General features: G+C 38.7%; 3 protein-coding genes across 4 annotated transcripts in view; 2 read left to right on the top strand and 1 right to left on the bottom strand.

Moving 5' to 3' along the window:
- Positions 1 to 1,215: 1,215 nt before the first annotated feature.
- On the bottom strand, positions 1,216 to 10,909 carry rabgef1 (RAB guanine nucleotide exchange factor (GEF) 1). 2 transcript variants are annotated; one of them, XM_038709405.1, is made up of 9 exons: positions 10,772 to 10,909; positions 8,811 to 9,002; positions 8,459 to 8,670; positions 6,015 to 6,181; positions 5,834 to 5,915; positions 4,857 to 4,989; positions 4,328 to 4,419; positions 3,204 to 3,460; positions 1,216 to 2,158 (listed from the first exon to the last, which is right to left on the bottom strand). In XM_038709405.1, exons 2-9 carry the CDS (start codon positions 8,987 to 8,989, stop codon positions 1,739 to 1,741), a joined length of 1,542 nt encoding a protein of 513 aa, XP_038565333.1. In that variant the 5' UTR covers positions 8,990 to 9,002; positions 10,772 to 10,909; the 3' UTR covers positions 1,216 to 1,738. The 2 variants fall into 2 exon arrangements, with proteins under 2 accessions (XP_038565333.1, XP_038565334.1); XM_038709406.1 differs by having other exon boundaries at positions 10,711 to 10,785.
- Positions 10,910 to 13,970: 3,061 nt separating this feature from the next.
- LOC119895453 lies at positions 13,971 to 19,858 on the top strand. Its single transcript, XM_038708602.1, has 3 exons — positions 13,971 to 14,352; positions 15,159 to 15,455; positions 18,299 to 19,858. Exons 1-3 carry the CDS (start codon positions 14,038 to 14,040, stop codon positions 18,917 to 18,919), a joined length of 1,233 nt encoding a protein of 410 aa, XP_038564530.1. The 5' UTR covers positions 13,971 to 14,037; the 3' UTR covers positions 18,920 to 19,858.
- Positions 19,859 to 21,407: 1,549 nt separating this feature from the next.
- Positions 21,408 to 27,734, top strand: part of ttc3 (tetratricopeptide repeat domain 3) — a 39,398-nt gene continuing 33,071 nt past the window's right edge. Inside the window, exons 1-8 of the mRNA XM_038707720.1 lie at positions 21,408 to 21,546; positions 23,033 to 23,109; positions 23,193 to 23,238; positions 23,940 to 24,099; positions 24,198 to 24,273; positions 25,215 to 25,268; positions 25,855 to 25,987; positions 26,148 to 26,233. Coding sequence (XP_038563648.1) covers positions 23,044 to 23,109; positions 23,193 to 23,238; positions 23,940 to 24,099; positions 24,198 to 24,273; positions 25,215 to 25,268; positions 25,855 to 25,987; positions 26,148 to 26,233 — 621 coding nt within the window. The 5' untranslated portion in view covers positions 21,408 to 21,546; positions 23,033 to 23,043. The remainder of the gene's footprint in view (positions 21,547 to 23,032; positions 23,110 to 23,192; positions 23,239 to 23,939; positions 24,100 to 24,197; positions 24,274 to 25,214; positions 25,269 to 25,854; positions 25,988 to 26,147; positions 26,234 to 27,734) is intronic.

Below are 27,734 nucleotides of genomic sequence, written 5' to 3'. Positions count from 1 at the left end.
TGAGTTTAAACTCTAACAGAGGTTTAATAAAATTAAATGGTGCAACACAACTAATACGCTACATTAGCTTTTTGTTTATTGTCACTGTAATGCTTTTCTTTGCCTATGTAAAGCGCTTTGAAATAAATGAGTTTAAAATGTGCTATTTAAATAAAGCTGCCTTGTCTTGGCTTTCTCCACTTCAGACTCTCCGGCTCTTTGTTCTCTTGAACGTCAGCACCACCACCGTCCAGCCCCTTGCTATTGGTCAGTGTTGTGACTTTGGATGGGAAAGTCGAAATTGACATGAAAGATTTGTGCAGATTTGTTTTGCCCCTGCGAGCAAATCTACCGATCTCTGCGATTTGATTGAAACCTGATTTTGCAGTTATAAGCAGTGGTGTAACCGGGTGTTTAAGGTGCAGAAGAAGTGAGGCTCAAAACTATTTAGGAGATTAGTAAATGTGGGATGTTAAAATCAAACTCAAAACACATGCAATGAGCTTCAAAGCAGGATACAGAAGCCCTAAGCGGCCATTGATTCATATGTTTATTTGTTTTAGTCCGTTTTCCCGTGATAACAGGATAATTATCTCGTGATTTCGAGATAACGACTGTTGTTTTCACGTGATAACGGGATAATTTTCTTGTGATCTTGAGATAACGAAACAGTAGTTTAACACGGGTTAAACGTTTCTTAATGGTAGTTTTGAGGTGATTTCAGCCCAAAAGGACTCGTGTCACTCCATTACACAATGACCTCCACTGGCTCCCCGTGGCCTCCAGAATCAAATTCAAGTCACTAATGCTTGCATACAGAGTGACCACTGGGTCTGCACCCATCTACCTAAACTCCATAATACAAACTTACGTTCCTTCTCGCCCGCTACGCTCCTCCAACGAACGCCGCCTGGCTCTGCCATCCCTTCACACAAAGCAATCCCAGTCCCGGCTATTCTCATCTGTGACACCACGATGGTGGAACGAGCTACCACACACCATCAGAGCAGGGGCGTCCCTCTCTAACTTCAAGAAGCTCTTGAAAACTCCTCTCTTCCGAGAACACTTCCTCTTATAACACTTCTAACTCCTAATCTCTAACATGCACTTCCTGTGCTCTTCTTCTTCTATCCCCTACAATGATCTTGTATTGATTGCACTTTTTTGTTTTGATTGAACTTTTTGTAAAGTCTTACTTCCTTCCCTACGGTGAGCTCTTACTAGTATTTATTGCTGCTCTTACTAGTATGTATTGTCAGTTGATCTGTAGTTGATGCTCTGTTGATGCTTGTATGTTGTTCCTCAAATGTAAGTCGCTTTGGATAAAAGCGTCTGCCAAATGAGTAAATGTAAATGTAAAGTACACATTTCCTTTCAAAGGTTCTGAAATAGCCGTTTGGAAATGAGTGACTGGATTCCCCTGAATCTCTTCATAAAAACTTTGTTGAAGAGAATGATTAAAAAACACACAAAAGAAGAATAAAAAACTTTGCAGAGAGCCTCAGGATGCGAGGCCTGCGCTCTACCAACTGAGCTAACTACTGATTCAACATATTTCCCACGAAATTATCATAAAGAAATGCACCTGCCGACCCCTGTATTCAGCTATGGTTCGTTATCTTGAGATCACGAGATAATTATCCTGTTGTCACGGGAAAACGGACTAAAATAAATATTTGAATTGATGGCCGCTTAGGGCTTTCGTAGCAGGAGTACCTTTGCTTTATGTAAAATGTTTTTCCTCCCTTTGTAGAATTCACTACCCAGCGAATACCTGGGGCGTGAGGGGTGGTGGCAGGTTGTCATTGTCCACGTTGTTGGCATCAATAGCAGAAACTGTGCGAGGCAGAATCTCTAAAGGGTATTTCTCCAGGATGTCATGCACCTCCCGCTGTACACCCTCGGGCCAGGAGAGGAGGTCGGCCTGCAGGCTCTGCGCAGACTTCATCAGCGTCTCCTGCCGGCTGCTGAGGCCCGACAGCAGCTCCAGATTGTGGTTGATCTGAGCCAGGACAGGGTTGGTGGCAGATACGCCAAGTGCAGAACCGGTGTCTGGCCAGTCACCCTCAGAGCTGTTGAATCGCGGTGAGGCTTGGCCTGACATGTAGCGCTCAAAATCCTCTGGGGAAAGGTTGAGAGATTGAGCGTCCAGCTTCTCGATAAAAGCCACCGCACAGCACTAAAAAAACAGGAGAAATAGCAGCTGAAAATGATGGCTGAGATTCTGACAGCAAATGTACATCATCCTCAGTCTTACGGAGCCAGATGGCCTTAATATTAAAGGAATAGTTTGATATTTTAGGGAAATATGCTGATTTGCGAGTTATTGAGGATCTCATATCATGTCCAATAATTAAAATAAGGCTTACGCCAGCAGCTGGTTAGCTTAGCTTAGCTTAGCATAAAAACAGGAAACAGGGAAACAGCTAGCACCAGCACTTCTACAGCTCACTAATTATTAATGTGACTTGTTTGTTTAATATTTTAATATTTGCAGAAAAATTTTACTTCCCGGAGTTTCCCCTGGAAGACACATTTCCTTATTTTAAAGTCCATGAAAACATTGAGCATTTTTCTGACACATTATATTTGTGCCTAAATAAGCAACAAAGATTAAGAAAACATCTTCAGATATTATTTATTAAGATTTTAACACTCAGCTCCTCAGCTTCATTAGGACTGTATGTGTGTGATTTGATCAGATCTGACTGTGAAGTATGTGAAGGTTACATGTGAAATAACCTGCGACAGAGCTGTTCATACTGTTCATATTGTCATATTATAAATACTGTACACCAAATCCACCTACCTCAAGTACATAACACCTGCACATTATACTTGTTTATTCCAGCATCCGTTGCACTCTGCTCATTGCACTATTGTCTCAATCTGTCTATATTGTTTTTGTTGATAATGTGTATATATGTGTTCTCTATACTGTAGCCTGTGTCTGATTTTATTATTGTATTATTGTATGAGTAAGCATATTGTAACCAGTGTACAATCCAGAGTCAAATTCCTCGTATGTGCACGCATACCTGGCAATAAGAGCTGATTCTGAGTAACTTCAGTGGAAAATAGTGAGTCTCTAATTAGCTCCACTTTTTCGGCCTCTACCTTAGCCACCGGATTCACACGTAAAGTCGCACTTTGAAACTAGAGGCCTACAGCTCAAACTGACTCTGAGAAGGATTGAAGTCAGAAAAGACAGAAAAAAACCAGACCAGGTTGGTGAAGTAGTATCCGTCCTCTCCGGTCATCAGTCTGCTGGGGTTACAGAAGCGGGTGATGTACTGGATGTTGGACTGGAGTCGTGGAGGGTTAGCCTTCAGCACAATGTAAATGAGTGCGGGGAGAAAGTCATCAGCTGAGGCCGGCTCATTCTTTGTGATCCTAATGGCACTGAAGATTTGTTTACTGCAGCGTGTGATGCACCCCAGTTTGTCCCGGGGAACCCTCTTTGAGTCCATCTCAATAACATCTGGAACAGACAAAGATACAAGTCAAGGATAAACTATCGTATCATCGCTAAAATCAGTTTCCTGTAAAAACGGTCAGTTCACCCATATCTCAAAAAAAATGTTTTATCACTACTAGAGGTGATTGACTGACACAATATTTACCTCATTGTTTAAGTCTTTTTTGTTAGCAAAAGTGCCAAAAATTCACTGTTTCCAGCAGCTCAGATGTAAACATTTAATGGTTTTCTGTGTCTGTGACTGATTGACTGATCTGTGTTACAGCGTAGGGAACGACAGACAACGTAAACAAAGATGCACTGTAGCCTACTGTACATGTCACGGGCAGACAGCCTGTTGTTAGTGGTATTAAAAAGTAAGAACCACACCAGCATCTAACAGAACCAAAGTGACATTTACAGGTATGTTTACATACTGTTTAATGTGCTGCAGCGGAACAGCTAATTAGCTCATTTGTTAGTAGGCTCGTTCAACAAGCTAAGGTGTAGGACGAGACATGCGGTCATGTTTTAATTAGATAAGGAGACTTCAGCAGGAAACTAATGTGGGTTGTTGTTTAGAGTCTGTGGCTCTTGTGTTGTGTAGCAGGCTGCTCAGTGCGACCGTCTGTCTCACACTGACCACATGCAAATGTGGTTTCAAACGACTGGCTGTTTGGAAACAAGTTCTCAATCTACATAGATGGAGAACACAAACAGTGTTAGGGGGTGCCATCATGAAACCAGAAAGTTTAAAATTCTCCCTTTAGGTTTCTGATTTTTGTTTTCTCAATAGAGAACATTATGTGGTTTACAGAGCAGATATGTATGCTGTGGCAGATGAACACATGGAATTTAATTTAGACTTCAGGTTCAAGAACACACTCTCACCTGTTATTGCTTTGACCACATTCTCAGAGACTTCAGGGATTTCTTCATCCATAGACACACAGAGCATCTGGATGGTCACCCAGTGTAAGGCCCTGCAGTGCAAAGAATCACAATCAAACAGTAAGCCTAAAGCTTTTTTGCCTATGACGTAACCATGCACATTTTTTACAGTCACTTCCTCGCTGGATGATAAACATGTGCAGTCAGCAGCTGCCACTGTGCATTAACATGTAAGAAAAAACAGGGAGAACACTGCTAAAAATGGGTATTGTGTACAGACAGAAGTTTTCAGACTGCTGCAGATTATACACGAGCACTATGCAGTGATGCTTTCAAAGGGATTGTATAACAGAGCACATGACCCCTGTGATAAAAATAAACCGACACTTCCACTAAATGTAATATTAAAACAAGCAAACTCTCCTCAAAACAAAATGTAATTGTATCTAATCTGAATGTGTGTGTCTTGTTCCACATCTATAAATGACTCCCAATGTGTATGATTATTATTATGAAAAAAAAGGCCCACCTTATCCTCTTCTGTGTGGCCAAGTCCTTCTTCTCATCATCAGAGGTTTCTGGGCAGAATACGCTCTTATACAAACGAGTCATTATGTACTTTTCCACTTGGTCCATCACCTGCTCCACAGACTCTGAAGAGCCTGGTGAACAAACATTTAGCGCACCACATTAGTTAGAGCGGAATCAATAAAGAGAGACAAATTTGAAGGTACAAAGTGTAATTTATGGCCAGAAACTTTGTTTAAAACATTCAAGAAGGAACTATCATTATCAACATCAGTCAAAGAGGTATATGTATTGTGTTGCACAGATATTTACTGAAGTTAGCATGCTAACAAGCTAGGTCTGATTCGTCCTGGTTCGTAACACCACTTTGTACCATAAAGCTCATGTGTCGCCACATAGTTTCAGCTGGGAGATGTGTGCGAGTGGTGAGTTACACAAGCTCTAAAAGTCTAATAAAAAAAAAGAATAAACTCACAAAATTTCTAGAAAAGAAATATTCTTACACCTACTTTCCTTATCAAACAGAAAAATACAACCGTACACCTTCTGAATTCGAGTTTCTCTCTTTCATCGAACTAATTGCCTTTTTAACTCATCGTAAAACACACTTTATTCAAACTTGGCAGCAACTAAATAAAACTCACTAAAACCATCTTTCCACTGTTCCAACAATAATGAACTTTGGTTTGAAAAAAAACCCAAAAAACTTAAATGTTAAATGTGAAAATATTCTGGTGCAAGAGCGCCTCCAGTTCTGGTCCATTTAAGGTAGCTGCATGGCTAACTGAGATAAAGACAGTTATGAATGATTTGTGATATGCTGCCCCCAATTTTCAGTTCTTCCACACTGTACCTTAAATACCTAGGTGGAAAATCCTGCTTGTGCTGCCACCTAGTGGTCGCTACACACTGAAGCGTTATTGAGAACGTTTTAATAGAAATAGTTGTTGAATGTTACTGATTGATCTCTGAACCAACCTTTATAGTGGCTCATCAAGCGGTCAGACAGGTTCTGGTAGAAATCCTGAACACACTCTGACAGCTCCTCAGCACTCAGGTCCTGACAAGACAAGAAGTTGTTGATCAGGTAATGAAAACATTTAACAGTTGAACTTTTATTATAAAGACTATTATTAGGCCACTAGATATCAAATCAGACCTTCTTGCTTGACATGTTCACAAGGAAGGCTCTGCACTGCTTATGGATCTCCCGTCCGGGCTTCTGGAGGTTTTTCAAGAAATCCACAAAGTCCTTGGACACTTGGTCCGTATCGAAGCTGGCATGGCGGCTGATGGACGGACTGGTTGTCTTGCCGTCTTGGATTTCTGATGAGGAAGAACCCCATTTAGAAAAGTTTAACTTTTGCTTTCCCTTCTCCAAAATCTGTGTCTACATGGAGCAAAGCCTGCAGGCTGATTCAGACAGACTTGACGTGTTAAATAGTGAGCTTTACAGGTGTTGTGGGTGTATTTTTTTATTTATGAAAGTCATGGTTAGCTGTTCCCCCTGCTTCAGGTCTCTATGCAAGTCAAGTTTATCTGAAGGATCTGAGGGGTCGTCGGTGAAATAGGGGAGGAGCAGGTCAGAAATGTAATCTGGTGCAAGTCCATGCAGTTATTTAAAAATAAATAATGATTTTAAAATCAATTTTGTACTGTAGAGGCCTGTACTGGTGAGATATAGTCTCTCTTCCTGGTACCTGTGAAGAGTCTTGCTCCTTCGTTTTAAACCAGCTGCAGGCTAGATGGGGCTGACTGATTCCTACGTAGAGAGAAATGCAGCCGTGGAAGCGAGGGGAAATAAAATCGTGAACTATAGCCTTCAAATCTTTAACAGACAGGAATGATTTTAATTTTACTGGGTGATCTAAGATGGTAGAAGCTAGTGCCGATAACTGAGTTCATTTGTTTATCACATTTTAAACCAGAATTAAAGATTACACAGAGATTTTTTTGCATGGGAGGCCCGAGGGCATTGACTGTGGATGCAGAGTTATCTGATTGGCCGAAGATTAGGAGCTCAGTTGTATTCTGGTTTAGCTGAATGAAGCTTTTTGCCATCCAGGATTTTTACATCCTGGATGGCAAAAAAGGTGGGATAAAAGGAAGTTAACACTGCATGGATGCATGGATTACAAGGTTTAGTGGGGCATACAGCTGGGTGTTGTCAGCATAACAATGGTAGAGATATATTTTCAAATTAGGGCTGGGCAATAAAACAATAATGATAATTATCGCAATATAATTTTCCTCAATAACAATATAATAAATGTTCAATATATCGTCAATAAATATTTGGTTTAATTAATTTGAATAACAAACGAATTAGCACTTCATTTTTCTATTAAAATATTTATTTGGTTTAGGAAAAGGGACTGAAAAAAATGTTTGTAATCATATTTGTTGAAAAAGATTTTGTCACAATAGTTTTGAATGTTCTACCTCAGATTTGTTAAGTGATCCACTGTTTGGCATCAAGTGTTTGTCACATTCTGAGCGTAAAGAAACGTTGAACCACATAATTAACCATCTGGTTTCTTAAATTTTCACTCAGGAGCAAAAATCAGCCTTTAAACTTGAAAGAAATAATGATTTGACATATATCGTGATGATTATCGATATCGAATGATATGAAATGTTTTTATCGTGATAAAAACATTTTCGGCCATATCGCCCAGCCCTATTTCAAATAGGCTCAAAAGGAAGCATATATATGGAAAATAAAATAGAGCCTAATCTGGTGTACCACAAACCTAAGCTAAGTAGATGAATCGCTTCCCAGCTCCTGCTTTGCACTTAACAAACACACTAGATTCATATCAGTCTTCTCAACTAACTCAAAAAATACAGTGAGAGTCATGAATCTTTTGAGTATTTCTGACCATAACAGTAGAACAAATTAGTAACAATAAGCTGCCATTCTGTAAATTGTGCTAAGGAATAGCTGTGTGCACTGCAAGCCAGATAAAAAATGAGATATTTAAAGAAACAATAATATTCTTTTACATAGAGCACACATTTAGACTTGTCATAAGAGGAAAAGCACAGGTGTTACTAATAATATTAACTATGGTTCTGTTCTGTTCAACATGTGCCAGTAGGCGATGACAGTGAGCCAGCATGCACAAGTCAGCCATTAATTGCTTTTCCTACTGTGATTTGTCTTCTGTGACAAAAACCCTATTGAGAGCATGCATTTGCAAACCTGCGTTCACAAGTCAGTCTCAGAAGGGAGAGATGTACTGTATGTAAAATATAGATCTCTTCCTTATGTCTCTCTATCTCTGTCCGTCTCACTAATATTTATATTTATTCACAAAGTTAGTTAGTGAATACATATAAATGTTGGAGATTAATTCATCAAAGCTTGTTGTGCCGAGTTTTATGATCTGTTCTGCGTGATGATTGTTACTTATAATTACAAAGAGGGGAAGGTTAGAGCACAGCTTAAGTCAGAGGGTACAAATACAAACACTAACCCCAAGCAAACCTTGAAATATGTCAGACCTGCCACACGAGCAAAGCATGAGGCTGTGAGCTTGACGACAAACCAGTCAGTCTTGAGTTATGAGCCTAGGTTAAATGTTGCTCTTAATGTCACACCTTTCTTGGGAGCAGTCCGAGATGAAGGGCTGAAGAACTTCTTAACAGTGGTCACTTTGCGTGTCTTCTCATTGGTCTTCTTCTCCTCAAACTTGGAGAAGGGTCCTAGCGAGGCGTGTCCCGGGTGTGGCTGTGGTGCTGTGGACTGGGACTGGGACTGCGTCTGCGCTCCGTGGCTATTGGCATATGCTGCTTCCTCCTCTCGCTGCAACCTGGAGCCAAGAACATTTAACAGAGCAGATGCCAATAATCAGTGGAAGATTATAATGATCAGGAATAACATGCTCCATTGTTTTGTGTTGTCCAAATAATACATTGTACTGCAATACACTGATGCAGCAGACGGTCTTACTTTTCTGCCAAGGCCCAGTCGTCCTGGATCTGTTTCTGCCGTACCCGCTGGTATTCCTCCCTCCAGCACTTGGAGCAAAGGCCCTGCCATGCTGCGTTGCCATAGTAACCGCATCCCTTTTTGCACAGCAGGTCTGATTGGTCCACATGTATCCCCCGTCGCTCTGTCCGCTGACTCATGATGCTGGACGACCTAGAATGAATCATCATCTAATTTATTAATGTATTTGTATGCGCCTCTGTACTCATCTCCACACAGCTGCCTGCACGGTGTATTTATGATTATATATTTGTAGTTTTATACGCACTCTCTCTAATGCACAAATCTCACACTTTGACAAAAACAGCCTATTTCATATCATGTCGATCAGACATACAGTCAGTCCTTCAAGTAATGTCTGCTGGAAATGAAACTAGGCAACTGTTTGCAAACATGTTAGTCATAGCAGCTTTATAGGCTAGTAGTTAAAAGGGCACTCCATACTTTTTGCAGACTTGACTTTACACAGCTATATAGTGAGTTTCAGCTCATAACTGTTGTTTTCAGCAGATGTTTTCAATGAAAAAGCTCTAAAAACCCACTGTACACTACCTACTCAGTACTAAACAGAATACAGTCACAGTTAGCGACTAGCTGGTGAACATAGTGGAGAATTATGCGGCTAAATAGCCAGATAGTTCCCTCAGGAATCAGTAGAGACCCAAAACAGAGCTAGAATATAGTGAGCATTGAACTTTGAAGTGCCCTGAAAACAAGACTCCAAATGAATTGAATGTTATACTGCTTTGTAATTGCTTGATGTGTAAATTAGCAACTGCTAAATTTGCTAACAAGTTCATCATAACAACTTAAAAGGTGATAATACCGTAAAACTTCAGTTAAAAGCCTAGTCCCAATTAGACGCCTGTCCCTTTTACTGGCCTGGTGTGGCTCCACAATTCCACAAATAAATGCAGGTCCCAATTAGACACCTGGTCTGGTTTTTATGTAAGATCTTTGGATGTATAAAACCTCCCGAAACCCACCAGGTCACGTGCTTTAACTAGTTCTACGCTGCTTAGACCATAGATAGAAATATAACTATTTAAACCTTTGTCAATATGGACATGCTAGATATATTGAACTAAAGAAGTATCTTGGATGAGGGATGAAATGCCATCAAGTATCTTCAACTAAGTCCAGTTGCCCTTGATTTTCACCTTTTTTGGATGGACATGCTACACATCAGTTCATTTTACAAAAACAATAAACACCAACGTATTAGTCATTCAGATTTAGCCTTAACAGTATGTCGGTGTTAGTATAGTTCACTATGTGTTTGCAGGTTTAAGGGACACCCGTTAAAAGACAGAAGCTACCTTAGTGGTTATCAAATGTGCAAAAAATCTAATTACCACAGTAACTGCCAAGTAATATCAATAGTAAATGCTACACAGATAACTTGGTAGGTGTGGCCCGGCACTGGGTGGTGACAACTGAAAGGTATGTTGCTATTAAGGTGTTATTCCATCTGAAGCCTCCTGATCAGCTCCTTGTCAAGCCTCTGAATCTGCACTGGAGGTGAATCTTACAGGAGATACTCCCTCCCTCAGGTTGTGTTTTGATTGATAGTGATAAGGAGAACTAGTTTGACGCCAAAAAAATCTCCCATTTGTGTTCATTTTAGTTGAGATCTGGAGACTGTCGTTCACATCATTATAATACTTTATAAACCATTGAGTGAGCGCTCCTGACCATCAAACCGTTAACTCATTAACGTTATGTGTCTTCACTCATTTCAGCAGCTTTTTCCTGTAATTTATCGCCCGTCTTTAGGTCTGTTAGCTAAAAAATGTTGCACTATTTTACTCAGCTATAACACGGGAGTTAACGTTAAGTTAGCCAAGACAAGTATACGTACAGTCTTATCCTTTATGTGTTTCTTTAACACCATGTCCCCACTGCGCTGCTTCGATACTCACCTGTAATGTTTTCACCGATCACAAGCAGGAAGGAGCCGAGGAGCAGACCTCCTCCAGGTTCCTGTTTTGAGAGACGACCAGGTGCGGAGGGTCAAGACAATGACGTTTCTAACACGGAAGTCTGGTGATGACATAAATACTGCTGATATACATATTTTATTATTATTATTATTATTTATTTGTGATCTTAAAAAAGTGGGAACAGAATTGTTGTTCGGGAAAACGATTGGAAACGGATTCAATAGTTGTGTCATGGAAATGCTGGTTAAAGTCAGAAGTCTATGTACTTCCGCATCGAGGGCTAATTTTTTAAGGATTGGTGCATGTCGTCATGCAGCAACAGCCATGTAAGGCGAGGGTCATGTGACCGAGTGCGAATAGAGTTCATTAAACCAACAATATCTAATAAGAGGGATTGCTGTTTTTTCTATAAATAATTTAAGTTTGCTTTTAATCATTTTGAGGGGTTTTTGTTGTTGTTTAAGTTATTGTGAAGGTGTCATTTTGGGGTAATTGTAATGCCATTTGTCACTATTTCCATTTTTTTTTACAAACTAAACAAACAATTAATCAATAAAATAATCATCAGATCTATCCACAATGAAAATAATTATTCATAATTGCAGTCTAATACAAAATAGTTAAAATTAGCTCCACCCCAATCAACTACAACAGTAAAATTGTGCTTTTACATTCATATAATATTAATCAAATGACATAATATATAATCATATAATAGTCACAGGGGAGATTTTTCTGCATTAATTACTTCAGGTACACTGAAAAAAATTATAAAATATTCTGGCCTTGACCATGAAAGAAATAATTTGACATTTTGGGAATTACATTTATTTGCTTTTCTTGCCAAGAGAAGATGAAAAGATTGATGACACTCTCATTTTTGTCCTTTAAATATGAAGTTTAGCTTAGGATAATAAAAACTGGAAATGTTTAAATATCTAGCCCGGCAACAAAATCCTTCTACCTGCAGCACCTCCAAAGCTTCAGAGGGTTATGTGTGACTAAGTATTTCTGATTTTGCTACACAACGGACATAGACTCACTTACATTAACACATTTTCCAATTCCTCATTCTCACAAACTGTTTGTGTACACTGATACTACCTTCTCTATTTTTAAAGGTTTTTAACTATATCCAGCTTCCTCTTTTGTGTACCTTTGACACATTTTAAGACACAGGGAGATTGTACTTTCCAGTTGGAAGCCCCCCAAGCTTTGGAATAGTCTCCCAATAAGCCTGAGGTCTTTGGACTCTGTGGACTTTCAAAAGCAACTAAAAAACTGTCTTTTCAGACAGGCATCCAGGTGGCAAGTGGTTTTTAATGTTTCAACATTAAAAATGTCTGTTCTTGGTGTATTTTTTATCTGGTATGTTATTTTTATTTTATTGATTTAACCCTATTTGATTTTATTTTATTTCTTTCTGTGAAAGGTGAAAAATGCAGACAATTTGAAGTTATTTCTGGACATCATTGAACAAGCTCAATATTGTTTTGACTCATACTTGAGCTAAAGTCACAGGGATCTAGCTGCTTACTTATTGACATTAAGGTTAATGTTCAACGGTTGCGTCTAAGTCTAAATGCCAATCTGATTACAAAATGTACTGTTATTTCAGTTTTTTTTAATTGGCTGCACTGAAGCTTGCTGAGGCAGTGATTTTTGATTCTTTCAAAACGCAAGAATTTCTGAAAATCCAAATGTTGATAGAGATAGAAATTTGACCAAATTTAAGTGAGAATGACAAAAAAACATGCAACAGCACAGATACATTTCTGTAAGAGTCTTGTAGGTCAAATAACAGATTTTCTTTAGGACAAGAAATCAATTAGTTTGTCTAAAACTTAAAGTGTGTTGTAAACATTTTTATATTTGTATAATGTTTGGGAATTTCTCAAGGATGTGGTAGGTGAACTAATTGACCTGGAAACCTGGAATCAGTGTGTAACAGACAAAACTGTGTGAAGTACAGAAAAACACAGGTCAGTAACTTAACAAATAAGCAGTTGCAGATGTGATTCGCGTATCAATCCTGCTACGGTATGATTCAGGTATTCAATCAACTTCACAAAAAAGATCTGACATCCTTCAAGTTTTCAAAAAAAAACTTTTTTTGCTTTTGTATTTTGGTGCATAACAATGAGCACACTAAGATAAAAAAAAAAAAAACATTTTTAAAAAATAGTACTACAAAAGTCAAGAAATATACATTTAAAATTCAAAAACATTTATGTCTGTTTCAAAAATGATAGAGCTGTCTAGTTTGTGCAGGAATGTTCAAAATACTGACTAAGGAATGTACAAAAGTCCACAGTATCGTGTTTTCTGATGTGACGGCCCTATCGACAGGAGGACAATGGTTACAAATCACTGCTGAAAAATATAAGTTTTATGATGTGGCAGCACCAGGGTAAAAGTTTAGGCAGAAAAATAACTTTAAACGGTTACAGAATAATTGTAGTCATGCTGAAAAAAAAAGTTAACTGACAGGAGGTCTATTTCTGACCTTCATTGGTTTAACTTCTCACCTTGATGTAGTGATGTAGACATGTACTCCAGGTGTGTCATTACACCGACATCACTGCTATGGCATGAATATAGTCCAAATAACACGTATGCAATTCGTTAAAACTAAATTTAAATTCTGTTCAAACTAAATTTTAATTCTGTTTATACGAATTTTAAATTCTGTTAATACTAAATTTAAATTCTGTTTATACTAAATTTAAATTCTCTTTATACTAAATTTCATGTCTGCATAAAGTAGGTGTGTCTACACATGTTAATGTCCACCAGATAACTGTGATTTAGCAGTATGCTGCTGTATAATTACAGTGTAAACTGTATTGAAACTCTGCATTAAGGTTTGGGTGTAGTTAGGTGCAACAGGTGCACTTCTAAGGTAAACAACTTCCAATAAGAAAGGGAATTTAAACATTTCTTGTCTGCTGTCAAGTTCCTCTTTAAAGACACTAATGATAAGAGATGATCAGAGCAGGTGGAATTAAGGTTGATATGATATTCCTGTAACTACTGTATGCGTGTGTGCAAAAACCTTGTTTCATTTGAGGAAATGCATTTCTATGTCTGTTCATGCGTGCTTTGGCGGACTGGTCATACTGATGACATCATTCTGTCTGGGGCAAATAAACACACAGAGGGTCAGAAACACTGATAATAAGCAGGCCTGTTGCACACACACGCATACATACCAACAGACACTATTTAGACAGACAGATATAGCCATGATCCTGATGGGTCGCAGTCTGTGTCTTCCTTCTCCAGCCACCGTCCAGGAGCTGTTCTCTGTGGCTCGAGACGCCAGCATCATCCCCGATATCTCCTTGGATCCTGTCCTTACCACCTTCCTCTCACTGGACTCTTCAGCAGCACTGCAGCATCAATATGCTTTCTTACAGCGGAGCATGAGCAGGGAGCAGCAGACTGCATTCAGCCTCAGCTTGACTAGAGAGCTGGGAGGCAGCAGCAGGGTCACATATGGAGGAGTAGGGGTTGTTGCTCTGGCTCTGTCCATGCTTTTTGACCAGGTTGCCCAACAAGTGGGTAAAACGTTTTGGTTTTGTCTACTGATTGTATGGCAGGTTAAAAAAGCTCAGAACATGCAATTTTATGAGGCCAAAATAAGGTTGAAATGTAGTTTTTAGTGCAATATCTTGACAATTATTGGATGGATTGATATTCATGATCCTGAGACGATGCAGCCTACTGACTTTGATGATCCCCAGACTTTTCCTCTAGCAGGTCTAATTGTTAATTTGTCCTATACTTTATGACGAAACACCTGCAAAACTATTGACATTCCCATCACCCTCGGCTGCACTTTATGCTAATTAGCAAATGTGATGAAGTTAATACACTAAGAAATGGTAAATATTACTTTGTTAAACATGAACATGTTACCATGTCACTGTTGCTGCATGCTGACATTTAGCTCAAAACACCACTGTGTCAAAGTGCAAAGTCAGAGAGGAGCTAGCATGGCTGTAGACTTTCCTAAAGCATATTTCCTAATAATTCAGTTGCATGCACCCAGCTATGTACAAGATAATTGCTTTACAGAGACAAACTAACATTAACGTCATTATACTGGTACAGTTTGACTGAAATTTGACACCAAAGGCTACTGTTAAAATCTCTTAAAAATATGCCCAAAGAAGGTTAAAATCAAGGACAACTGGACTTGGTAGAAGATACTTGAAGACGATTTGTCCCTCATCCAAGAGACTTCTTCAGGTCTAAATCTCTTACAAATTTGGCTTTGCAGGCTTGATTCTCTAGCCATAAGGCCTTTCTATTTTATCACAAAGCATAATGCTAAAACAGACACAAAATTTCTGCCCACCAGGTACGGGCACAAGGAGAGGGGCGCCTATCAACTGAAAGATCCCAGGCTGTGAGGATTTTTGGCATCAGCAGTTCTTCAAGAATTGGCTGGATAATCCACAGCTACCTCAGCTTGGTCCCTGGCATTGCCAACAACCTGGAGAAGATGTCTGAGACCACAGAGCTCTATGACAACTGGCTGAGGTTTGAGCTGCTTGACCATTATGAGAGGATGACCACTAAAAAGAGGATGAGTACAGAGTCCATGCAGCAGTGGTTAGCAGGAGCTGCAGTTCATCTACACATGAGAATTCACCAGGTTAGGACAGATAAAACACCAACTTAGGTTCAAATGCATGTCTTTATTTCTGCTACAGTGTAAAGATATACTCTGTAAATTACGTTCTCTGCAGAAATCATAATTTTTATGTTTATCATTGTATAATAGTTAATCAAAATCAAATCAGCAGAACCAGAGATATTGTCCATTTTATTCCATGCATTCAAAACCCAGTTACATTACCCACAATCCAACTAGACCCCTGACAGTTCAGTCCGATATTATGGTTATGCTAGCAGCTAATGTAGCCTCGAGCCACTAGCCTCAGGCAGAGAGGAGGAGCTACAGAGGTCTGGTAACCTCATTTTTCTACGCCACACCTCCAGATTTGCTTGATTTTCAAACTTCAAAAAGTCTTCAGACCCAACCGACGCTGACTCAAATGATATCACGTGAGGCAATTTATCAGACTTTGGGTGGCTTTATGGGGCCACAAAAAGCTTTATATTACTTTTTTAATATATATTCAGTAGCACTCCCCAAGACCTATAAACTGTTAAAGAGGAACATCTGTGCAGTTCCGCTTTAAAAAACAAAACAAAGTAAGAATTGTACAAAAATGATTGGCTTGCGTAGGGAGGCTTATGTAGTGTTGATTTTGGAGTTATATTAATTACAACTTTTTGACGTAAATTGTTCACACCAACATCACAACACAAGTCGTAATTATAACTGGGAAAATGTGATTTTTCTGAACACAAACCAGACAAATATGGGTGCTCTAGCCAATGACTGTAAATTAGTGTAGTTAAACCTGATTTTAATTTATATGGTGTTATATTATCAACAAACAGTATTTTAACCCTTACCCTGACTATGTAATCATTCAACAGTCTTGATGACATGAATGCTCACAATTCATTAACATGGGAATCTTTCGAATTTCTGCCATCCATCCTATTTGACATAACGTCAGAGAAAGACCGTGGTTATAGCAAAGAAACTATGATTAAATGGTTAGGGTTAGAAAACGCTTGGTTAAAGCAGCTATAATCCATAGTTTTATGTATAATCTATGTATTATAAATGTAAAATTGCTCACAGTGATGAAGTTACAGACAATCAGCACCTGAATCTGCAGTTATATAGTTCCTGCTTTAAAGTGAGTTTCAGCTCATTGTTTAGCTGTCCGGCTTCAACTTTACTGTTATGGTTCACTCTCAAGGCTCTCATAAGCCACGTTTCCACTGCAGGAATTTTACTCAAGAACTAGGAACGTTTTGAGGAAGTCACTGCGTTTCCATCGTGGGGACCAGGGTCTAAAGTAAGTTCCAGGGACTTTATTTTACCCAGAAAAAAAGTCCCTGCTCAGGATAGTAGTACTTTCCAAAAGTACTGGAACTTTGGGGGGTGGAGCTTACAGTGCTGAACACTTCTAATTGGTTGATTAGAGGCTAGTCGCCGAAGTCAATTATTAGTCAATTATCTCTTTTCCACTGTTGACTCAATGACCACATTTGCAAACCAATAAATCACTATCAACAGCAGCACAACTTGAATTTCCTCCATGGTTACTGTGCTGTTGCAGTGTTGCATAAATAATGATGCCTGCCTGTCCATTGCTTTGTATGGCGAACAGTGTATGTCGTGGAAATTGTATTCCTGGTGAGAGGTTGAGCAAATAACTGTTGTCTTTGAAGAATTCATTTAACAAAAGAAAATAAACAGAGAAGTACTACAACAGAATCAGCTGGACCAGAGGCTCTGTCTCCTAAGACAGTCTCTAACGTCTGGCCCAGAGCAAACAATTGCATGATCATTTACACAGTCTGAGCATCTATGCTTTGGAGAACAAAAGGTCCTTGACTGGTCCCAGTCAAGAAAGGAGAAGAACAGCTAGTGTGGAAAACAATCAACAACCCCACATCCCTGACCTAAACCCCACACATGTGGACAGACTGGAATAACAAGAACAATAATAAAAAGGGAACAGGTTAAAGATTTAAAACAATATATAAGACGTAATAAAAGGAGAAAAATAGCACTCTTATAAGTACTTGCATAAAAGATTATAAGTGTAAGAAGAAAACAATTTTCTGCCCTTACAGTGTATATCTCAGATCAAGAACATATAGTACGTCAGTCGACTAATTTGCTTAATCTTCGCAGGTCTTTACACCAGGCTGGAGGAACCTTTTAGTATTGTGAAAAGTAGTTCCTGGGACTAAAAGTTCCTGGTACTTTCGGTGGATATGTGGCTATAGTAGCTATATAGTGTAGTTTTCGGCCACAGCAGGCAGCTGTTTTCATGAAAAAGCTCTAAAATCCCACTGTTCACTACCTGCTCAGCACCAAACAGCAGACAGGCACAGTTAATGACCAGCTGGTGAATACTGGAGCATTTAGAGCCAGAAAGTTCTCAGGAGTTGGTAGGGACAAAAAACAGAGCTAAAAGAGAGGGAAAATTGGACTTACATTTGACATGGACATGGACACAAACACAGTGAATGAAAATATTGTTCCATAACTGCTGGATGTGTAAATAAGTCCTCCATATCCACTTAAAAGATGATGATATATCAAGGTTGTTCATAACTTGTGTTGAGACCAAATAAAACTGTGGTGTTCAATGAAAAGGCTAATATTAATTGCAGGCCTGTGATGGGAGCAAACTCTGGTCAAACCATCTGGCCATAAAAGTCAGACATGCCAGTACATGCCCATCCACCACTGGAATGTGCACATGCTTACTTTCCACCACTCTACATACTGTATAGGGCACATTACTTCCTGCATTGTTGGAATAGAAACATAAATCATGAGCTGCTGAATCGTGTAATATGTATGTAAATCTGAAAGCACCTTTATTCTTGTTCCAACAGGTTCGTCTAAACTCTGTGCCATTAGGATCAGCGGAGTCTCTGCGTCTGTCTTATAAGTCAGGGTTAGGTCGCCTGGTTCAGGTCTACACAGCCTATCTACACAGAAACATTCAGGAGACTCCAGGACCCCCAAAACACAGAACCAGACCAGCAAGTGGACCAAGACAAGCTAACACGTTTAGCATAACCAAAATGACCTGCTCTAGTAAAAATATCTCAGCTGATAAATATAATGACACTACCACATCCAATTCAACTGCTGATATTAAAAGAAGCTGTAAAACAGATGGATCCCGTGAAGACTTTGGACGTAATGTGCCAGATGTAAGCAATGAAACCACTGTAGGTGCGGTAAACAGAAAGACACTTAACAACTCCACTGGATATGGTAGGGCTGAGGAAGTCAATACTCTGGGTCTCTTAGTTATTGAACTATCGAGGAATGTGAGTCACAGTGTGCGGCATCACCCTTGTCAGTCTCCAGCCATACAACAAGCTTTGGTGACTCGTATCATTAAGGCTCAGGACCTGGAGCGCAACAGAAACTTTTTCCTGTACCCTGAGAAAGTCTTCCACAGCCTGCTCAGGCAGAGGGAGGACTTTGAACTGAAGACCAATTAAACAGACATGAGTGATTTGGAATTAAATCGATCATATACAGGCAGACAAATGATCCTAACATTGTGCTGTTATCTTAAAGAGACTTCCATCTAATCAGTGACTTTAGTTAGTGAACCTCATTCCCCTTTAACTGACCACAGATATGAAAAGGTTTGACGATCAATATTCTATAATACTTTGACATTTTGGGAAATAAGCTAATTTAATTTCTTACAGAGAGTTAGATGAGATGACTGATACCAATTTTACTCAATTTTTTACTCTGTCTATTAAGAAGCCGGTTAGCTTAGCTTTGCATGAAGACTGGCTCTTTCCAAAGACAACACAATCCGCTTACCAACACTTATTTATATCCAGTTAACATGTTATTGGCCTAACTTGTTTTTTAATCCATACAAAATAGAAGGGGAAAAAAAATAACATGCTGCAGTTTTACAGGGGATTATGTGCCAAACTATTTAATGGCCTTCACAGCCGCAACAAGACTTGAGACTGTAATAAGTGTTTATAAGCAGATTTTATTACCTTCGGACATTGGCATGCTAGCAGTTTCTCCCTTTTTCCAGTCTTTATGCTAAGCTAAGCTAACCATCTCCTGGGTCCAGCTTCATATTTAGCAAACAGACATGTAAGTAGTTTCAATCTTCTCATATATGCTTCACAACAAAACTAATAAGATTATTTTCCAAAAAGGTTGAAATATATCCATGAGAAATATTTTTTCTGCTGTAGCATACACACTTGGTTGTCATTTTATTAGGTACGCCGAGCTAGTGCTTATGCAGTATAAAACAAAAAAAACATTTTGAAAATCGTTTCATTATCATTTCAGCAGGATGAGATGCATAAAGTATATATCATGCTTATATTATTTCTTTTACTAAAAACTGACTGCTGTATAATATGTATATAATAATTAAACTATTTCAACATAAAACATGTCTATGGTTCCCTAATGTACTCTTAACTTATTAAACTTCACAGAAAACATTTATATTTTTATTCAGTGCATTTGTCCTTGCTCTTATAGGAGCAATTTTTGTGGTGTTAGTAGAACAAAATCAAGTTGGCAAGCCACTTTTTTTTTATTTACCACAAACATTTTAAAACAAAGAATGACAAGTAGGGCAGAGGCAGGTTCAGAGATGTTACTTTCAAGGTAATCTCACTAGAATATTTACAAAACAGTGCAACATCAACCTCTAGAGGTAGAACATTTTAACAGTTTTGCTCCCACAGTTGATCTATTTTCGTTCATTTTTATTAATCCCCGTGTCTCTCCATCAGTGGAGGAAGAAGTACTCAGGTTGTTTAATTAAGTAAAAGTAGTAATACCACAGTGTACAAATACTTTGTTACAAGTGAAAGTTATGTATTAAAAATCTATATAGTATTAGCATCAAAATATGCTTCAAGTACCAAAAGATATTAGATATTTGTATACAATGTCAAATCTCAAGTACAGATAGGTGTATATGGTTAATTCAGAATGTTTAATGATTGATGAATGGTGTTTCAAGTAATGTCCCATTATTGCATATTGATTATAACTCTTTATTGAACATGTTAAAAAAAAAAACAACAAAAAACAAAATAAAAAAAAACAATCAACAAAAGAGATCATCAGCGGATGATCCAAATAACAGTCAATGGCTAAAGAAGCCAGGAAACAGGAATTTCAATAAGTAAAGCAGAAGCTAAGTGCAAATCTGGTCAAAAATTAATAAATTAAAAAATTAATAATAAGTGGCAGGCACGTTGGGAGCTCTGGTTGGGAGGAGAAAGGGAGACATTTACATGGATTCAACAAAACGTTGGGACAGGGAGGGTGACTGGAAGGAAACAAAAGAAAGAAATTGAGTTTACCATGCTAAGGATTGGACACTGTGGGTTAAATAAGTACATACAGTACAGACTTACTAGGAAAGTCATGACATTAGTGCACTTTTATTTAGGTTCTTAAAGGACACGGAATTGGAAGAAAAGGATATAAAAAATTTTTTAATCTTCAGCCCACACACCAGTACAGTAGCTAGTAATTTAAGATGGATGCCAACTGCCAATAAACACTAAACAAAGTAATCAGGTAATGCAGTAAGGTTTGGGCATGCAGGGTTACACTCTACATTATATTTAAGGGCGAAAAGTTAAAAAGATATATCATCATCATTAACAGAAATATCATTCAGAGAGGGAGACATTAAAGATTATAGTGCATGAGGCAGGACAGGATTTCAGGGGAATTAGAAGGGGTTTAATAGATTGTATAATTTAGAGAGAGTTTGTTTTGTTTTTGTTGTTTTTTATTAATTTACCGAATTCAGTTGATATGGACAAAGTCCATGAATCTACACACTCCAGGCAGTAATGCAACTCAATGGATGCCAGCTGCCGTAAAAACCCAAAGAAGAAGAAGAAGATCTACACACTCCAGTACGGTAGGTGGCAGTACCGCCAATAAACACTAACGAAGAAGAAGAATCTCATCCGCGCCTCCCGCCCTCTTTTTCGCGCGTGTTATTGACGGCACGCGGCGCTGCGTGACTGCGTATCAGTGTAACTTCCGCACAATATGAACAGGACAAACAGAGACCACTGCTAAGCGTTTACGCAGTAGTTATCACAAGGTAAGACGGTTTTCTGGTTAAATAATTAGTAAATACGGTTTTAAATTCCGTATGTAGCTGCATTGTAGCACTGGTTTGAGTTTCGGTCGGATACATCGCGCTAAAACAAAGTAGAAAGAAAGTGTCGTAGCATTTATTAATATATCCGTTAAGTTAGACGATGCCACGTTGTGAGAAAACAGGCCACGATACAGCTGCTACATTAACCCACATAATAGTTTATTAATACAGTTCAACAGCGGACTAGCTTGTAACGTTAAAAGAAGTACTAACAGGATTTTAACTATGCTACGTATGCTAGCTAATAGGCTGAACATGCTAACTCCCCAATGACCAATCAAGGAGGGGCGTTATCTAAGTTAGGCTGTATTAAGGTTTACATTACCGACAGTTGTTGTTCAGACAAACTCCTTTACTTAAACACAAATAATTCATCCCATACAATAACCCAATATGTAACGTTACACTGTTTGATAGCACAGTCCTTCTACAATCGACGGCATTTATCAACATTACTGAGGTGAAACCTACTTTTGGTTCTGCTTCCAATAAACAAAGCGTGAGCAGCGGCATTGTAATGTAAACATAAGTTTTATAAATGGCCACACCCGCATGAGTAGTTAGCTGTAGTTTTAAAGTATGCGGTAAGTTACATGCTAAGTTAATTAGTTTCATAATTTTAAAAGTGGTTTTTGATCTGGACCTGTAGTAATGTGAGAAACGTGCATGTAAAAACAAACAAATGTGAAATTGCCCTTTATTTCCTTTTCACAAATAAAAAAAGTTATTCAGGCTGCATTAAGGCTTTCACAACATTAAGAGGTGAAATGCAAGTTCTTACATTTGTAAAAGGCGAGTAGGCTAATAGCATATCAGTTTCACAAGTCAAAAAGGAAAAACGCAACCTAACATCGCACTGCAAGTCAGTTGCCTGAACAGTTTGCCTGAATCATACCTTAAACATCCAGGAGAAGTTCATGGACAAATTGTCGATACATTCCCAATTTTGTCCACGCTTGGTTTATTTAATTTATCAAGCTAAGACACCTTTCTAGTTTGCAGCAAAAAAGTTATACCGAGAAGTTTCATTTTGTTTGTGTGAGAGAGAGAAGCAGTGGTCAAATGAGCTGGGAAGGGTGATGGCGATGGCGCAGTGGATAAGACACATGCGTTTGCTGTTCAATCCCCCACTGTGACCCATCCACCAATTTATCCCTGAGCAAGACACTTAACCTCTAGTTGCTCCATAGGCGTGCAACCTCTGATATGTATAGCAATTGTAAGGTGCTTTGGATAAAAGCGTCAGCTAAATTAATAAATGTAATGCAAATAGACATGTTTACTGAAATCAAACAAGTTCTCGCACGTTGATTTTTATACAGTGAAATTACTTCAAATCAGCCACAGCCAGCAACATTCAAATCCAATTCACTTCAGCACATTTTGTAAAATGCGTTTGAGTGATTTTTGCTACTTTTTCTTACAGAGTTGGACAAAATGTCGGATTCAGACTCTGATTCTGACTGTGGTGGTGAATGGAGTTACAGAGAACGGATGAGCGCTGTGAGTTATTAATCAAAATATGTGCATTACCAACTTATATCTTTTTTCTTTTTTTTTCTGATGAGCTGTTTTTCTTCCCTCAGAGATTTATGTCCCCAACTAATGACATTATCGCCCTCCGTCCATCAGGTAAGGGACATTTAAGTCTTAGTTCACCAGTCACATGAATCCAAAACAATAGGGCTACTATTGTTTTGTTATACATCAAATAAAGATGGGTGACAAACTAAAGGAAAAAACAACATGACAACAAAAGGAAAACCAAACATAGCCAGTAAAGGTGGGAATCTCTAGGCACCTTTTCATTTGATTATGATTCAGGGTAATGATTGACTATTGATCAGAATCACAAGAATGCACTCCAGTAGAAGAGAATGGGTACAGAGCGAATATTCGTATACCAGAAATGGTAATGTGACCATACCTCAAGGCTTCACTTCTGTAGTTCACAGTAAAAGCCTTCCAACCATATGGTCTTAGCCATATTGCACAATATGTTGCAAGAGACTGAAATGGACAAGACATACTGCTGATTTTTTTATACGTTTCATTGTGAAATTTTGGCTACTTGGTTTGGAAACCTTGCCATTTTTATCAGCCATGACCAGATTTCACATTCATTTTTACTTTTATTTTAATGTTCAAAATAATAAATAAATGCTGATAAAATACATAATCTATTTTTCAGACTATAGTCGTCATTGCTAGCTGTCCCTCGACATTTGTGATGTTTTATTGTTTTAATTTAAACTGAGAAAGTAAATTCTCTATACAGCTGTCAGATTGACAGAACTAATTTTTTTTTATTCGGCATGTTTTTGTTTGTTTAGAGGAGGTTTTTGAACGATGGAGCCGTATCTCTGTCGACACTAGAAAAGAGGCTGGACAGCGGATGAAGGTCTGTGCCTTCTGGCTTCCCATTTTTCTGCAGCGCGATGAGTCCAGTCCTATGGCTTGCTGGGCTTTACAGATCGGCCTAATCGACTCAAAGTAAGTACAGTTATGATTGTGAACAAGTTTTAGTTTTTTTTTGAAACCTCCAATTAATAGACTGCTCAAGAGTTTGTTCATGTCTTTTCTTGCTACAGTGGTGATCTAAGCTTGAAGCACCTGCCCAAGATAGAAACATTGGAAGCAATCCTCAGAGCCTTGGAGAAAGGAACTGTAAGTTGACTATGTAGTAGTTTAGTCTAATAGCCAGTTTATTAGCCAAAATGCTCCAGACACCAGAGGGATTTTTGTTTCCACCACATGTGAAGAAACACACAAATTAGGCACATGTTGGATTAAAAAAACAACTGCAGCATTTAAAATGCTACTTTCACTCACAAGAAGATAACAGCACAGTGTGTCCTCATTTAAAAGGAACCTGAAAGCAAGCCTACCTTTTGTTGGTTAACAGCAAGAAATTTCCACCCCTTGTCCTAGTATAAGATACTACAGTACTTTCTTTTTTTTGTGAAAGATTGACCAATGATTGATGATCAGCTCAAATTACAAACTCCACTTCGTAACATCCCACCTGGAGTAGGGACTTATCCAACACCTAGATCTATTGAACAGGACCTTTAGTCCCTGTTTTAAAAACTTGTGTACATGTGTACCATCTTTTTTAGCTCATCACAGATACATAAGGAGACTTTCAGCTTTATTATCTGTCTATAAAAACTGTTTGGGGAGATGTCCTGGAGAAGATGTGTGATAGGGGGCTTAAAGTCAACATTGCAACACAAAATCAATAAGTAATGCAGAAGAGGCCAGAGTGTTCGAGTAGGCTGTAATATATTCTCCTAACCGAAAGAGTTTAAAAGACTATTTAGAGATTTCAGAAAGTGGCAGCAATTTTACTTGAATGACATGTTTAGGCTATATGCATAACTTTTTAAATGGACCATACAGTGTTATTTGAAGCAGTGTGCAGCATCATAATTTCTCTCACTTTAATAATGTTAGTTTACTTGTGAATTAAAATATATTAATACAGGAAAGCTCTGTCTAGATATAGTTATATTTAGCACTGAAGAGAATAAGAATAGATTTTGTGTTTCAGTATGTTACTATTTTGAATGTTTTGATCTCAACTGTGTCTCTGTTGTCTGTTTCAGTTAAAAAAGGACCAAACAAAGCATGTTTTCTGGATAAGCAACATGTTTAACTTGGTAAGTCTGAAAAAAGTGATGTGGTGCTTTAAATATGCAGCTAATAAGGTTTCTTTGAGTCTTCAGAAGAGTGAGGTATGGTTAGACTTTTGCGATATTTCTCAAAAATTGTTTGAGTGGAAACGACGTGGGCAGGTATTAAACCATGTGGGACACCATGTGAAATGTAGCTTTTGGTTAAAACGAATCTTAACATGTATGAAGCTTATAAGAGATGTTAATTTAGCTCTGTGGAAATATTTAAGGCTTGTTCTCTTGAACCGGATCGGTTGAACTTTGGAGTTTCCCCATTGGCCGTTGCTCTTTCAAAATTAATAGGTCCGAACAGTCCTCAGGATGCTTTTATGGATGAAAAGGTCAGATTGGCGCATGCCTAGAAGCTTTCCCTTTTCCCCGTCTATAAAAATGGCGGTGGCCAAAAGTACTTAAAATGCATTTTTTCCTATTCAGGAGAACTTCAGCATAAAAATGTATCATATCTGAATGAATGCGTGTGTATTGTTGATGCCTGTGTAATGCTTAATGGAGACGGTTGGTTGGTGGTTCTCTTTGACAACTTTATCTGAGTGTCACTTTGTACCATCAGCGTTCCCCAGAGGTTTTGGAGGATGCGTTACACTGGTTGGAGAGAACAGGAGAACCTGATATTCGCCATCGTCTTGTACATCTTGGCCATGCACACACCTGCTTCACAGCCCTGCATTTTATCTTCACGGAGTGTAAGAAATGCTCCAGCACAGACAGACTCTGCTACTGAACCAATGGATAATGCATGTCTGACATTTTACACAAGTTAGTCATTGTGCAAAAACTGAAGCCTGTAGAACTTGTGTGTTGATAGTTAACAGAAACACACTTCCTGTTTTTGCTTTCAATCAGTTGCTAAGTATATTCAGGATATGGGTTCCAACTTGGAGAGGACGATGAAGGCACTGATGGCTCGACCATCTGATCATCAAGTAGAGGTAAGACATGATCTACAGGCTGTCGCTGTGATACAGCTAGACATTTGCTTTAATGGGCACCTGTTGGTCATTTCTGTAACTTGTACTTATGTTTGAGCACAGACGCTACTGAGTGTTTGCTGAGAAATTATCTTAGCAGCCTTAATGAGATGGTTGACATGGTTTGAAGACCAGACTTTGTAACTACAGTAATTGTTATTCACTGTAGATGCCCTGTAACTATTGTAACAACAGCTACTCATACTGGGGTCCACATAAGTATTTGCAGTACATCAAAAGTGGTGTGCACAACATCTAAAGCCTAGTTCACACTACACGATTTTTAGCCCGATTTGCCGCTTGGCGACCATCAGGCTGTAATAGGGAGTAAATCAGCGGTCGCCAGTCGTTGTGTGACCTACTCAACGACTCATCATAACGGCTTCCTGACACATTTCTGACACATTGCCGATGTCTGCTAGATATCTAGCATGCCAAATATCTGGCAGAGTCGGCCGGCTCGGCTTCCACATCCAGCCAATGACAGCAGGCAGCTGGCAGAGCAGGCAACTACTTTTTCACCACAAAACCACCTCCAGCTCTCTCTGTAGCTCAGATGATCCCTGCTACCTGCGTGTGCTAATCCATTCATTCACTCATATTATTTGTCTTTATAATTGCTCTTTATAATACCAAACAGCTGTTTTGTTACTGTTATTTCCCGCTTCACATTTCACATGTTTTCTTGACAAAACGTGGTTTGGAGACCTGCGTCGGGTGACAGAGCCGCTGTCAGCTCGTGTAGTGTGTGACCCACTGTCACCGATCAGTCACGTAGTGTGAACACCAAAACGACATCAAGATTCCCGTCACAAGACGGCAAGTTGTGTAGTGTTAACAGCACAGCCAACGGCCTATGCTGAAAGTCGTGTAGTCTGCGCGAGCCCTAACAAGGGCAGTGACCTTAAAGTCACAGTGAAACTAGCTTCAGTAATGAGAAGTATATCCAAGTGAATTTAAATAAAATGTATACGATTTCATTGGGCTGCTCAAAAGTGAGCATGGTTTGGTGACACGTCGCAAAACACAGAGCTGTAGTGAGATACTGAGCTGTAGAAGACCGTTGGCCTCCATCCACACCGCCCCTGCATCCATTGTTAGATGGTGAAGGGAAAACGAATACGACCTCACCCACATTCTTTGGAAATGTGAACAAGTTATTTGCCAACAAAAATAGTTTTTGAGATCCAAAAAACACACCACCTGACTTGATACCACTCTGTATGTATACTCTCCCAAGCTCAAGATGAGTCATATTTTACTTAATTTTTACAGTAAGGTTAAAGATATGGATTTTGATATTAAAACACTTTAAATGATTTTTGAAATTTAGTATATATCAAGAGATAATTGAAGAATGAAGGACATAAGATTAGTAATTCAAGAGTCCTCGGTCCAAGAAAAGAAGGTCTTCAAAGTGGTATCACAGATTTATGACACAGTAATAATAGTAGTGCTTTTT

Source organism: Micropterus salmoides, unplaced genomic scaffold (assembly GCF_014851395.1).
Source record: "Micropterus salmoides isolate LMB-PRFRI ecotype aquatic unplaced genomic scaffold, ASM1485139v1 Ms_hic_scaffold_9, whole genome shotgun sequence".
Classification (NCBI taxonomy): Eukaryota; Metazoa; Chordata; class Actinopteri; order Centrarchiformes; family Centrarchidae; genus Micropterus; species Micropterus salmoides.
The sequence above is the reverse complement of the archived record's forward strand: the minus strand, read 5'-3'. Positions and strand labels throughout refer to the sequence as shown.